Source organism: Schistocerca piceifrons, chromosome 8 (assembly GCF_021461385.2).
Source record: "Schistocerca piceifrons isolate TAMUIC-IGC-003096 chromosome 8, iqSchPice1.1, whole genome shotgun sequence".
Lineage (NCBI taxonomy): Eukaryota > Metazoa > Arthropoda > Insecta > Orthoptera > Acrididae > Schistocerca > Schistocerca piceifrons.
In genome coordinates this window covers 385,047,785-385,061,100 of record NC_060145.1, presented here as the reverse complement: position 1 = coordinate 385,061,100, position 13,316 = coordinate 385,047,785, and the positions used below count along the sequence as shown (strand labels likewise).

At 38.2% G+C, this 13,316-nt stretch overlaps 1 protein-coding gene across 1 annotated transcript in view; it reads left to right on the top strand.

The window, feature by feature from the left end:
* LOC124711771 (protein abnormal spindle) overlaps window positions 1-13,316 on the top strand; it is a 167,895-nt gene that overhangs the window by 21,984 nt on the left and 132,595 nt on the right. Inside the window, exon 2 of the mRNA XM_047241986.1 lies at window positions 12,947-13,132. Coding sequence (XP_047097942.1) covers window positions 12,947-13,132 — 186 coding nt within the window. The remainder of the gene's footprint in view (window positions 1-12,946; window positions 13,133-13,316) is intronic.

Genomic DNA, 13,316 nt, shown 5'->3' with positions numbered 1-13,316 from the left:
GCCCTGTTTTCTTCAGGCATTTTTACAAGGCCGAGTTTGCAAGGTGCTTGAGGGTTCTGCTTTGTCAGACGCCTTTATCTAGGAAAATGGTGTGCCTCAGGGTTCCATCCTGAGTGTCATCCTCTTTGCTATTGCCATTAACCCTATAATGGCCTGTCTCCCACTGGGCATCTCAGACTCCCTTTTCGTCAATGATTTTGCCATCTATTGCAGTTCTCCATGGACCTGTGTCACTGAGCGGCGTCTTCAGTGTTGTCTTGATCATCTTCAGTCCTGGAGCATCGACAATGACTTTCACTTTTCCCCTGACAAAACCATCTGTATGATTTTCTGGTGGCAAATGGTTTCTCCCACCATCTCTCCATCTCGGGCCTGTTGCCCTTCCGTTCTTTGACACAATAAAATTCCTGGGGCTCCTGCTCGTTAGGAAACTCTCTTGGTCCTCTTATGTATCTTGCCTGGCAGCCCGCTGTACGCAGTCCCTCAGTGTCCTCACTGGTACTTCTTGGGGTGCCGACCTAACCACCCTCCTCTGTTTGTACTGGTCCCTTGTCTGTTTGAAACTCGAATATGGGTGCTTTGTTTATGCGTCTGCCTGCCCATTCCTTTTATGCCATCTCAACACTATCCATCATCATGGCATCTGTTTGGCCATGGGCTCCTTCTACACCAGCCCGGTTGTAGGCCGAAGCTGCTGAACTACTACTGCCCTACCACTTTCTCCTCAGCAGGTATGTGTGCCATTTGTCTACCATGCGTGGCCACCTCTCCTATGCCTCCTCCTTTGATGATTCCTTTGTCAGTATGGGGCTCGTCCCTCTTCTGTTACCTCCTGGAGTCCGCTTTCGCCACTTGGTATGGCAGCTTAACTTCACACCATCTGCGACCTTCCCAGTGGTTGTGAACCCTTCACCACCTTGGCTTGAGGAAACAGCCCATGTTAACCTTGGCCTTAATTCGCATCCTAAGCACACTACTCCAGCCTCTGTCTATCGCCATGGAACTTCGTGTGGTACCTTTGTATACACTGATGTCTCTCGAACTGATTGTGGGGCCAGGTGTGCCCTCGTCACTGGCACACATCTTTCGATATTGGCTTCTGGCACATTCCTCAGTGTTTACGGCTGAGATTCTTGCCTTGTATCAGGCCACGGAATACATCCGGCAACACAGCCTTCCCAAATGTGTCCTCTGCTCAGACTCACTCAGTGCCCTTCAGAGTCTATGTGCGTCCATCCCTTAGTGCAGCAGGTTCAGGAAAACTGTCAATTACTCACTCTTTGTGGAGCCAATGTCATGTTTCCGTGAGTCCCTAGTCATGTCGGTCTGCCAGTAAACGAGGCTGCTGACGCTGCTGCCAAAGCTGCAGTCCTCGTGCCTCAGCCCACTAGTACCTATACTCCCTCCAGTGATATCTGTGTTGCCGTCTGTCAGGAGGTGGTGTCCCTTTGGCATCGCCAATGGTCCTCCCTTCATGGGAATAAGCTTTGGCTTATTAAGCCTCTCCCAGCACCTTGAACAACCTCCTCTTGGGCCTCCCACCGGGAGGTTGCGTATTGCACTGCCTTTTTAGCCATTGTCATTACTCAGTGGTGCTACCCTGTCACTTTGTACACATTGTGCCCAAATTTTAACTGTCTGACGCTTCCTGCTGGAACGCCTGTTTTTAACAGTTGATGTTCCAGCTTTGGTTTGCCATCTGATTTATCAGCCATTTTAGCAAATGATGCACGGGCTGTTGATCACATTTTACTTTTTATCCGCCGAAGCAATATGGCGAAGGCCATTAAATTTTTTGTTTTGGACCTCCATTTTTGTATGGCATTTTATTTCAGCCCTTTTCCATGTGCTTGTTTTTAGCTGTCTCCTATTCTGTCCATTGGGACTGACAGGACTGACATATAGTCATTTCCCTGCTCTCTGTTCATGTTCCATAGTTTTGACTTGGGCACATATGACCCCAGTTATTTTTTGCACCCTAAAACAAATCAAAACATAACTCTTCATGACATATGGTAAAGGAATTAATTTTTCTCCTACTGCAAAGAACTTGATGATAATTCTGGACCATCTCTTACAGTGGACTGAACACACAGCTGCAGTCTATAAGAAGATACCATCATCATTCCATTCACTACAGAAATAAAGAAAAGTTTCTCTTCTCAAGCTTAAAAATAAACTTGTAGAATCACTAACACTCTCCCTACTTGATTATTGTTTTTAGATTCTACAAGGACTTGCATATGAAAACTCAAGCTGGCTGTAACAGGTGTTGAATGCATGTGTTGAATAACTCCTGCTTACAAACTGTTATCATGGCTGATAAAATTCTCTCAAGATTTCAGCAGCATCAAGTGATTTAAAATTCATGAGCTTTCAACTGAGTACAGTTTTATGTCAGGCAGAATGTGCTCGCCACTGAACAGCGCTATGTAGAACACAAGAGATACATTTGATATCCTGAAATATCAGTGGTAGCATAACATGCTCATGAAAATGGAGATTGTATTTTGCTCAAAGAGACATCAGTTATTCCATTGATTAGTAAGTAGTTTGTGGGATATTGTAATTAAAGAAGCGATAGAGATAAAAATTTGTGAGAACACCCTCAGTAGAGGCTGTGGCCTGCAGCTAAGCACGGTTTGGGGCCTGGCCATTGGAAGGTAGAACTGGGCACAGTGGGTATGCAACAAAAATATTACCTTATATGGCACTGCAGAAGGCACATCTGACGTCACAAAAGACAGTACGTCTGTCTGAGGATGGACCCATAACAACAACAAAAAATCACCACTTGACAATGACTGTCTAGTACTTGGCCAAAAGCTCTTGGATTTTAAGCCACATGATGTGGCTGAAAGCTTGACAGAATTTTAGGAGTACATACTGCCTCAAAACTATGCATTCATACATTGTCATGTATACTTGCCTGTAAGTGTAGAGGCCATCATACCCTTCGTTTGCTCCAGCTTCTTAAAATGGCACTAACCATCATTTATCTTCAACTCTTAGACTGTTATCTGAACAGCTCAACAGAAATACCTATTCTCAACAAAGAAACATTGTTTGTGTATCAGCGCACAACACAGCCTGATTCAGGAATGAACTTCCTTAAAACATCAGGTGAATTAAATGCCTTACAAAGTCCAAAGGTAAGCTACTGATCCACCTGTTATCACAAAAGCATGCTCTCCCTGCTATTGAAACTGAGCTCCATTTTGGGGAAACCTGTTTCGTTCGGTGTCAAGAGGAGGCAAACGCAAAAGGGTAGGGGTCTATTAATTTCCGGCATTTCAAATGTACAGCGAATATTAGTATCCCTCTGGGAAATGGCAGTAAGAGACAGAAAGGACCCCAGGTGCATTCAGTGTGTATGCTGTGGGGAGGGGGGGGGGGGGGCTCATTCAACATATTGAAGAGGCTATCTCCAGCAGCCATTGAGAGAACAGTGTGCAACCAACTGCAGATTGTGGCACACATTGGAACAAATAGCGCCTGTTTGTGCTCAGAGTTCATACCTGAGTCATTCCAGTGACTGGCAGAGAAGACCAGCCTTGTGCATGGAGTTTCAATGAAATTCACAATTTTGCGGCATTGTCCCCCGAACTGATTGTGGCCCTTTGGTTCTGACTCAGTTGGGAGGACTGAACCAGAGACATTGGAGGTTCTGTGACAACTAGGGTGTGACTTCCTGGACTTGCACCATAGAATTGAGAACAGTAGGGTCCCCACTAAATGGGTCAGGTGAGCACTAAACGTCAGAGGCTGCTACTCAGGCAGCTGATGTACGGGGTGCACACAAGGGTTTTTCAGATGAGGCGACTGTCTGTTTATTCCAGATAACAATAGCTGTAGGAAACTCACAAATATCATTGTAGGATTGAAAGCTATGTCTCCCACAGGTGAGAGTATTAAAATACTGTCAAACTGTCAAAGCATTCGCAACAAAGTACCACAGTTTGAAGCGCTCATGAAAAGCAATGAAGCTCACATCATACTAGGTCCAGAGAGCTGTCTGAAACCTAAAATTGATAGCAGTGAGAGTTTTGTGGAAAATTTAAGTGTATTTCAAAAGGATCGACAAATGGGAATGGAGATGGTGTGTTTGTTGCAGTGGAAAAGAAACTCTAATCCACTGAGACAGAAATTGAAGCTTCGTGTGATATTTTTGAGGCAAGAAACACTAACAGGGGTGGGCATAAAATGATGATTAGAACCTTCTATTGCCTGCTAGACTCTCATCTGATGTAACCGAAAACCTCATTTTACTTGTACGTAAGTTCCCTAACCATACTGTAACCATTGGTGGAGACTTTAACTATCCAAACATTTTTTTTTAGTGTAGGGTGTGATAATGCATCATGTGAAACAGCACTATATGCCTTTTCGGAAAACTACCTAGAATAGAAAGATAGAAACCCTACTCACGATGGAAATGTATTAGATCTAATGGCAGCAAATAGACCCGACATCTTTGAAGATGTCCACGTCGTAACTGTTATCAGTGACCATGACACAGTTGTGGCAACAGTGATTATCAAAGTACAAAGGACCACTAAACCAAGCAGAAAGATATATATGTTCAGTAAACTACATAAAAGGTCAGTAGTGTCATATTTCATTGGGGAACTTGAAACTTTCAGCATAGGGCAGGGGCACGTAAAGGAACTATGGCTCAAGTTTAAAAGAATAGTTAACCACCTATATTTACCTAGTAGAAATGTCTAAAGAAACAGAGAGTACTGCATAATTGGTGTAAAACAAAGCATAGTGCTATAGACAGAGAGAGACGCTGAACGAAACGCTTTTGGCTGTCAAGAGATCAGTGCATGATGTCGTCAATGACTATCATAGCAGAATATTGTTAAGTGATCTTTCACAGAACCCAAAGAAATTCTAGTTGTGTGCAAAGGCTGTTAGAGGCGCCAAAGTTAGTGCCCAGTCCCTAGTGACTGGTACAGGAACTACAACTGAGGGTAGCAAGACAAAAGCTGAAATGCTTAACTACGTTTCCAAAAGTTCTTTTAAAAAGGAAAATCCAGGAGAATTGCCCCAATTTAATCTTTACACCACTGAAAGATGAATGAAATAAGTATTAGTGTCAAGGGTGTTGAGGAACAGCTGAAATTGTTAAAATTGAAGAAAGCTCCAGGACCCAATGAAATCCCTGTCAGTTTCCTCCTCTTGTAACTGTAATCTATCATAGATCTCTCAAACAAAAAACTATGCCCAGTTCATGGAAAAAAGCACAAGTCACATGTCTCTACAAGAAGGGTGTAGAAGTGATCCACAAAACTACTGTCAAGTATCCTTGAGATCAATTTGTTGTATAATCATAGAACATACTCTGAGCTCAAACGTAATGAGGTATCTTGAACAGAATGACCTCATCAATGCCAACCAGCCAACATCGAGCACATGAACCCCAACTTGGCACTTTTCTCACGACATACTGAAAGCTTTGGGTCAAGGCAGTCAGGTAGATGCAATATTTCTTGATTTCCAAAAAGCATTTGACTCAGTACCACACCTATGCTTATGGTCAAAAGTTCCATTATATGGCGTATCAAGTGAAATCTGTGACTAGATTGAGGACATTTTGGTAGGGAGGGCACAGCATGTTATTTTGGATGGAGTGTCACTGTACAGTGTAGAGGTAATTTTGGGTGTACCCTAGGTGACCCTTGCTGTTCATGTTGTTTATTAATGACCTTACTGACAATAGTAACATCAAGTGTTTTGCAGATGATACAGTAATATATAATGAAACACTATTTGAAAGAGGCTGCATAAATAAGCAGTCAGATCTTCATAAGATTTCAAAGTGGTGCAAAGCTAAGCAACTTGCTTTAAATGTTCAGGAATTTAAAATTGTGCACTTCACAAAATGAAAATAAATAAATAAACAAAGTATCCTATGACTATGATATCAATGAATCACTGTTACAATGAGCCAACTCATGCTGATACCTGGGTGTAACACTGTGCAGGGATGTGAAATGTAATTATCACATAGGCTCAGTGGTTGGTAAAGCAGGTGGTAGACTCTAGTTTATTGGTAGAATATTGGGTAAGTGCAATCAGTATACAAAAAAGATTGCTTACAAACCACTTGTGTGACCCATTCTAGAATACTGCTGTAGTGTGTGGTACCTATACCAAATAGCACTAACAGAGGATACTGAACTTAAACAGAGAAGGGCAGCATGAATGATCACAGGTTATGTTACCCATGGGAGAAGGTGACAGAGATGCTGAAGAAACTGAACCTGCAGTCTTGAATATAGATGTAAACCAACCCGAGAAAGTCTATTAACAAAGTTTCATGAACCACCTTTAAATTGGAATCCAGGAATATGCTACAGTCCCATACATATGGCTCACATATGGATTGTGAGAATAAGATTAGAATAATTACAGCACACACAGAGGCATTCAAACAGTCATTCTTCCTGTGCTTCATATGTGAATGGAACAGGAAGAAACCCTAAGAACTGTTACAATGAGATGTACCTTCTGCCATGCACGTGACAGTGGTTTGCAAAGTACGGAGATAGATGTAGAACTTACCTGATCTAGAACTTCGCCTCCATTGGTCTTGTATACTGTTTTAAATAAACCTCCAGTAATTAATGGGCTTGATTGGCATTCATTAAAAAAGCGCACAACACTGCAGCAAATAATTCTTGATCCCTTCATATTTATTGATGTACAGCATTCCGTTTCCTATGGGCAACTTACAACTGGTAGGATTCTCAATATTTGAACCAGATTGGTCAGCCTCACTCATTAATAAAGTCACACAGTTAATTGGTGGCACATTAACTCAAAGATACACAAATATGATAGACATACTTCTTCAGCGTACTGATCCATAAATACATATTAACATAATGATAGCTTGATGTGGTCTATAAATATACATTTCAACTGTCTACTGACTACAAGGTATACATTTTGGTAGCGAAACAGAAACTCGCACAGTTGTTTTCATTTTAGTTACTTATTGCAGACTGCCTGTTGTGTTGTGCATGATGCCTATTTATAGATGAGTGTAATATGAAAAATCATAAAATGTTCGATTACAGAGATGTTGCCTCTTTAATATTAACATAACAGATAGCAGCTTTAGAGGACACGAGGAAGTTGCTCTTTTTAACTATGAACTTTAGAATTAAAAAATAGCCAACATAATAGATCCTACTTTATGAGGATGATTTCTGTTTACATAGGGATTACCAAAGCTTGCTATATAGTTCAGATAAAGAGAAATTTTCCTTACTGAATAATTAACAAACTAACAAGTTATTCTAGTAAAATTAAGCATTTCTGGAATCAGGAAAATCTGAACTATAAAATTAAGGTACTGAGTTTTAGAAATAATCTCTATTTAAAATTGGAACTTTCTAAATAGTGAAGATTTTTGATATAAATAGCTTCTAAAATATGAACTGTTTGGAAAAGTAAAACATTTGTTAACCTCTTTACTTTGAAGATAAAAAAAATTCACGGGAAATTATCCTTTTTGTATTTCTAGCAAAATGATAAACAAGCATGACACAAATGCAAATGAAATATTTTATGATGATTCATTAAGGCATAAAGGAGGTCCACATATGTGAAAAAAGTCTAAATTTTTGTGAAAACGTATGAGTTGTTGCTCTGTATTTTCTTTCCCTTTCCTTCAATAAAAGATTTTATTGAATATATTTATATATTTTATTTGAAACAGTGAACTGTATATGCTAAAGCACAGAGAAAATAGGGTTTGTAGTGTTAATATTTTTGAAATGTATGATTTCCATTGCAGACTTTTGTTGGTACTCCTAAGCAACTTTGTAAATACAAAAAATAATAATCATAAAATAATTTTGGCAATTAATAATTTGCTATTGTCAGTAAACAAATCTTTATGGTAAGTTTTATGATAAGTTTCAAATCAGTAACTTTTCACTATGCATAAATAATTCCACATTTGATGCATATGTCTCTTATCTTGGTATTGCAACAAGGTTTCATGCAGTTTGAGGGATTCCTTGCCTCAACAGTGTTTGGTAGTTGGCCAGCATTGTACAACCTAACTTCGGAAATTAGTTGCCACACAGCCGTTCTTGGCTTTTTATTCATATTTTCTACATCATCTACACCTTCACTGTCAGGGGAATTCCCTGTATTAGGATGTCCTTTTCTCCTAGCTATTGCCACAATATTTTCACTTTCTTATTGTTTACCTTCCAATTTCATCAAGTTCAGCCAACAGTCTCCAGACAAAACTGAGAGATCGTCATCTCCTCAATCACAAAATTCCACGTTTTTGTCATAAGAAGAGCTTACAATTGCTCATCAGTTAACATTTCTCACATTGATGTAGAGTGTAGAAATAAGTTATTTCCATATTCCATTATCAAAGACAAAATTAAAATTAGCAAACCTGCATTACGGCCTGAGGTCCACGTATGAGGACTTCCAAAAATGTGTTATTTCATAGTAACAAATAAAATATATACAAATTATTTCAACATCTAGAATAGTTACTAAACATTAGGTAGAAAACTCAGAATCTCAGTATAATGTTTAGTCATAATAATTATTTATATAAGAAACCATTTTCTGCACATGACCAGCTGTAAACTACAACACCCTGGTTTTAAAGCCAAGACTTCAGAAGGCCCACACTTGTGGGCCATCTGTCTATAAGTGAAAAAATATGCCTATTTATGGAGAAAAAAATTGAACAGAGGTTCACATGTGTGTGGACCAAGGGAATGAAGAGGTTAAAAAAATGGGGGGGGATTTTAAAATTTTTGGAGAGCAACAGCTAATTGCTTGCTAGAAATTTAATCTCCATGTGTTTCTTGTAAATCGTGTATCAGGAATGATTTTTATTTAAAATATTCCTACAATAACCAAATATTATTAATAATCTGAAAACTATCCTGCAAATAATGAATTTTAATGAGATAAAGACAAAAGAAACCAGGTATTGTGTGTAATTATCATGTACGTGCTAATAATAAAACTACATCTTAAGATAGGGAAAAAAGTATGTCAACATCAGGAGTGTATAAGAACAAAATAGTCACACCTTGCTATGTTACATCCCTTATACCTGTATGCAGCTCACTCTTGTCTGGCAAACTCACCTCACCTCACCTCCTCTCCGCCAAGTGAGGTTGTGCAGTGGTTAGAACACTGGACTTGCATTCGGAGGACAACGGTTCAAACCCGCATCCGGCTATCCTGATTTAGCTTTTATTTGATTTCCCAATGCTGGGATGATTGCTTTCAAGGGGCATAGCTGACTCCCTTCCCTAATCCGATGGGACCAATGGCTTTGCTGATTGGTGCCCTCCCCCAAATCAACCAACCAACCTCCCCCCCCCACCCCCCCTCCTCCACATTTCCATCCCCCTTGTTGCATGGTTTTCTATTGAAATAATGTCTTTCTTAACATCTATTGTCACTACCATTTCCAATCCTCTCCTCTTTCATTATTATTTTTTCGTGTAAATTAAAATGTAACAATGCAACAAAAATGCAGCATAATGGTTCAAATGCTGTATCTCTGACACGAAACAAAGGATCTCATTAGGAAAGAGATATATATTAAGTTATCAGGCATCATCCAATGGGGAACTAATTACATGTGTTGCCTCGTGAGGTTCCATCGTAGGGCGTTTACTGTTTCTAGTGATATTACCAGAGGCCAAGTTCCTTTTGTTTGCAGGTGATAAAAACACTGAAGTAAATAGCAAATCAAGTATAGTTTTAGAAAGATCTGTTAATGAAATTTTCATGTTTTGAAATGGTTCCTAGCCATTTCCTTGTCACTAAACTTTGAAAAAACAATATGCAGCTTAAAACTTTCAAGAGGTTTCCCTCCAGTATATGCATAAAATATGACATACAGGTAGAAGTTGACAGTGTTAAAATCTTGGGATTAAAGCTTGATAACAAACCCAATGGGGGAGAGGGCACCTGAGAACTGCTAAAGTGCCTACGCAAATCTCTATTTGCAATGTGAATGTTGTCAGACATAATTGATATAAAAGTAAAAAGCTGGCATACTATGCTTTCTTCATTTCCATAATGTCAAACAGCATAATTTTTTGGGGTAACTCATGAAGCCTAGCTAATGTTTTACAGGTTCAGAAATATGTAACAAGAATTGTTTGTTGTGTGAAGTCAAGAACATTCTCCATAAATGTATTTAAGTAACTAGGGATGTTAACTATTGTTTCTCAACATATTTATTCTTGAAAAATATCAGTTTTTCATACCATCATCTCAGTTCATGGAATCAGTGCTACAAATAAGAATGATTTGCACAAAGAGTTAGTCACATAGTCTGGTAAAAAAAGACGTCCATTATTGAGGATCACACATTTTCAGTAATTTGCCAGCAGCTGTAAAAAGTTTAACATCATTAGAAGTTCAGTTAAGAGAAGTCTAAAGGATTTATTGATGACCAACTCCTACTTCAATGGCAGATTTCTTAGTAGTACTAACTGATGTGTGTATATGATACTAAAAATATCAAATATATTAGTATTATTACAATCTGACTTAGCACAACTTCATTGTAGTAATGCAATCATTGTAATTAAGTGTTGTAAACTGATTTTTGTTTTTCATGATGCATGGCTGCAATAGCCTAAGAATTATCATATGCTCCTCGACTGTATTAAACATTTACATGTTTTGTAATAAGTGTGGTGTTACATGTTACATGAAAATATGCTTAAGTTTTTTTTTTATTTAATCCACACCCATGACGACCATTTCACTTGGGATCTGTGGAAGGCACTTTAAAATATTTCTTTTTCTTTCTAGATGTTCATTGTGTAATGTTTCTCTTTTGAGATGTTCTACATTTTGTGGCTCTCCTCACTACGGAGCTACTGGAAGGAAAAGTAAATGTAATCCAATCCATCCCACTTGTTCCTGATAATATTACATATGGCTTCAAAAGTGCTGAGCTAATCAGTATGGTTGTATTTGTTATCGTTGCTACTATTATTATTATTAATGCCAGTGTGTGTGGGCTAAAAAAAATAATAGGCCTAAATAAATGAAATAAACTGTAGTTTAATTTTTTGCAAATTCTGTGGTTCTTATTCATAACTTGCTGTGATAAAGAACATATCAGTAGGTTTACAAATGAGACATTTTCTCAGAACAAGTACAGATACATGCTGTGCATTTGTTACTAAATATAGTTCAGATTTTAACCTACAACAAAATTTGATAACTGTAACAAAGCTACATACATACTACATATTCAGAAATTAGTGGGATGGAAGAAGCTGTCAAGCAGAAATCATTTCAGTTTGTTTTTAAAAGTTTCAGCATCTTCAATTCACAAAATACATGCTAAAATATTTTTATGGTTGCATACTTTCCTCCTTTCTGCACAAAAGTAAGGATCAACTGTAATTAGTGGAGGCTGTTTTTGTTCTTAGTGTTATATTAATGTATGCTGCTATTGTTATAAAATTGTATATGATTATTCTCAGCGAGCTTCATTAGAGATAAAATATATTTAGTGTGTGTTAGTATACTTAATATTTTAAACAGTTGCCTACATGAAGTTTTGTCATGTGCATCAAATGTTATCCTTGCAGCACATTTGTATGCAATTAATACTTTGTGTCCCTGTGTGAAACTGGCCCTGAAAATTAATTCATATGACATTACTGAAGTGTGCAAAGCAAGCTAATTTTCTAATGCTTTTATTACCAAAATAAAAAATTACATGTAGAGCTTATGTTGATTTGAGACGTAATTCGTGATCAATATGTTTTACACATTTCCTTTCCCCTTCCTGTATTGTTATAGAAAGTGATATCCCATACTTTTCACAGAATTCTATAAACTGTTTCTTCTATGTTAAGCAATTGTTCACTGAGAACTAATCAGTAATACTTTGGAATATTTCACTTATGGTTCCTAGAGTTGTTGCAGCTGTGGGTTTGCTAATGGTGCTTTTGTCATCAGTAAAGAACACTATTAATGAGCTTTCATCGTCAGTAAATAGAACTATTTGTACTTTATTTGTGTAAGATGGAAAGTCATTTACATGTACCAAAGACAGTGAATGAACCACATGGAACTCCAGTAGATATTTGTACCTGCTCAGTGGAAGATACAAAGTAAACCACTTACTCATTGTACTACATAATGCAACCCACAAATTCATGTGATATTTTTTGTTACTTTGGGCATCTAGTAGCAGTGTTCCTGCATTTGTGATGCGAATTCAGCAGAAGTATATGCGTGGGATGTGGTTTCTGTACCTTGTAGTGTGGAGCTGATTCTGGCTAGTATGGCTGCTCACAGATTCACAAGCTGCAGTAGTCATGAATAAAGTGATCCAGAAAGATGAGAATTTCTTTCATCCAGTCAATGGTCACAAAAAATTTTGCCCTCAGATTACAGATTTTGGTCAGTGGTGACCATTTTCAGACCTATAGAAAACTGTAGCACATGAGGGTATGTTTTGAACAGATTTGATGGTCACCACAGATTGAAATAGTCAGAGAATTTTTTTGTGAGTGTGGACTGGAATAAAACACCCACTGATCATTGTCCAGCACTAAATTGGCGATTCACTGCTCTGTGGCCTATCTGATCAGTTACAATGGGCAACAGTCTACAGCAAACCATGTGACAATCATGTGGTTGTACACGGCAGTTCACTAATGTGGCAGTAATTTCAACCAAATTAGATATTTCGAATGTGTGATAATACTATCATAGTGAATCAAGAGACTGAGTGACGGAAGGATCTGAACATGGTTAATGGTCTTAGCAATAGTAAATATTTCCCAAAAATTTATTTCTGTGTTGCACCTTAAGACAGTGAAATTTATGTACTTATTTTTATAAGTTACATAGTGCACTATTATATATAATTGAGTCTGCTTCCTTTTCTCATTAATAACAGATCACTATATCTCCACAGCAGAAGCGCAAAATAAGTGATGATGACAAAAGTGAAGACTCGTATGAAAGTTGTCTCATACTGGCACCATTCAACAAATGCCCGACAGTACATTTTGATAATGTGAAACTTGGTACTGTTGCAGTGAGGGTTCTTAAATTGGTGAACCCTTCTCATGTTTCATTGGAGGTAACATTATAGACTACTATGCTTTATTTTTGATCCTATTCTGTGGTCAGCATGTTTTCTTTTTTTCACCCATGGATATAGAATCTTAGTAGCTCTTAGTTTTAACAGACAAATAATAGCCATCCATTGCTTATGTGTGTTACATTTCACAATTCTCTCGGTACTTGTTGCAGGTGCAATTGCA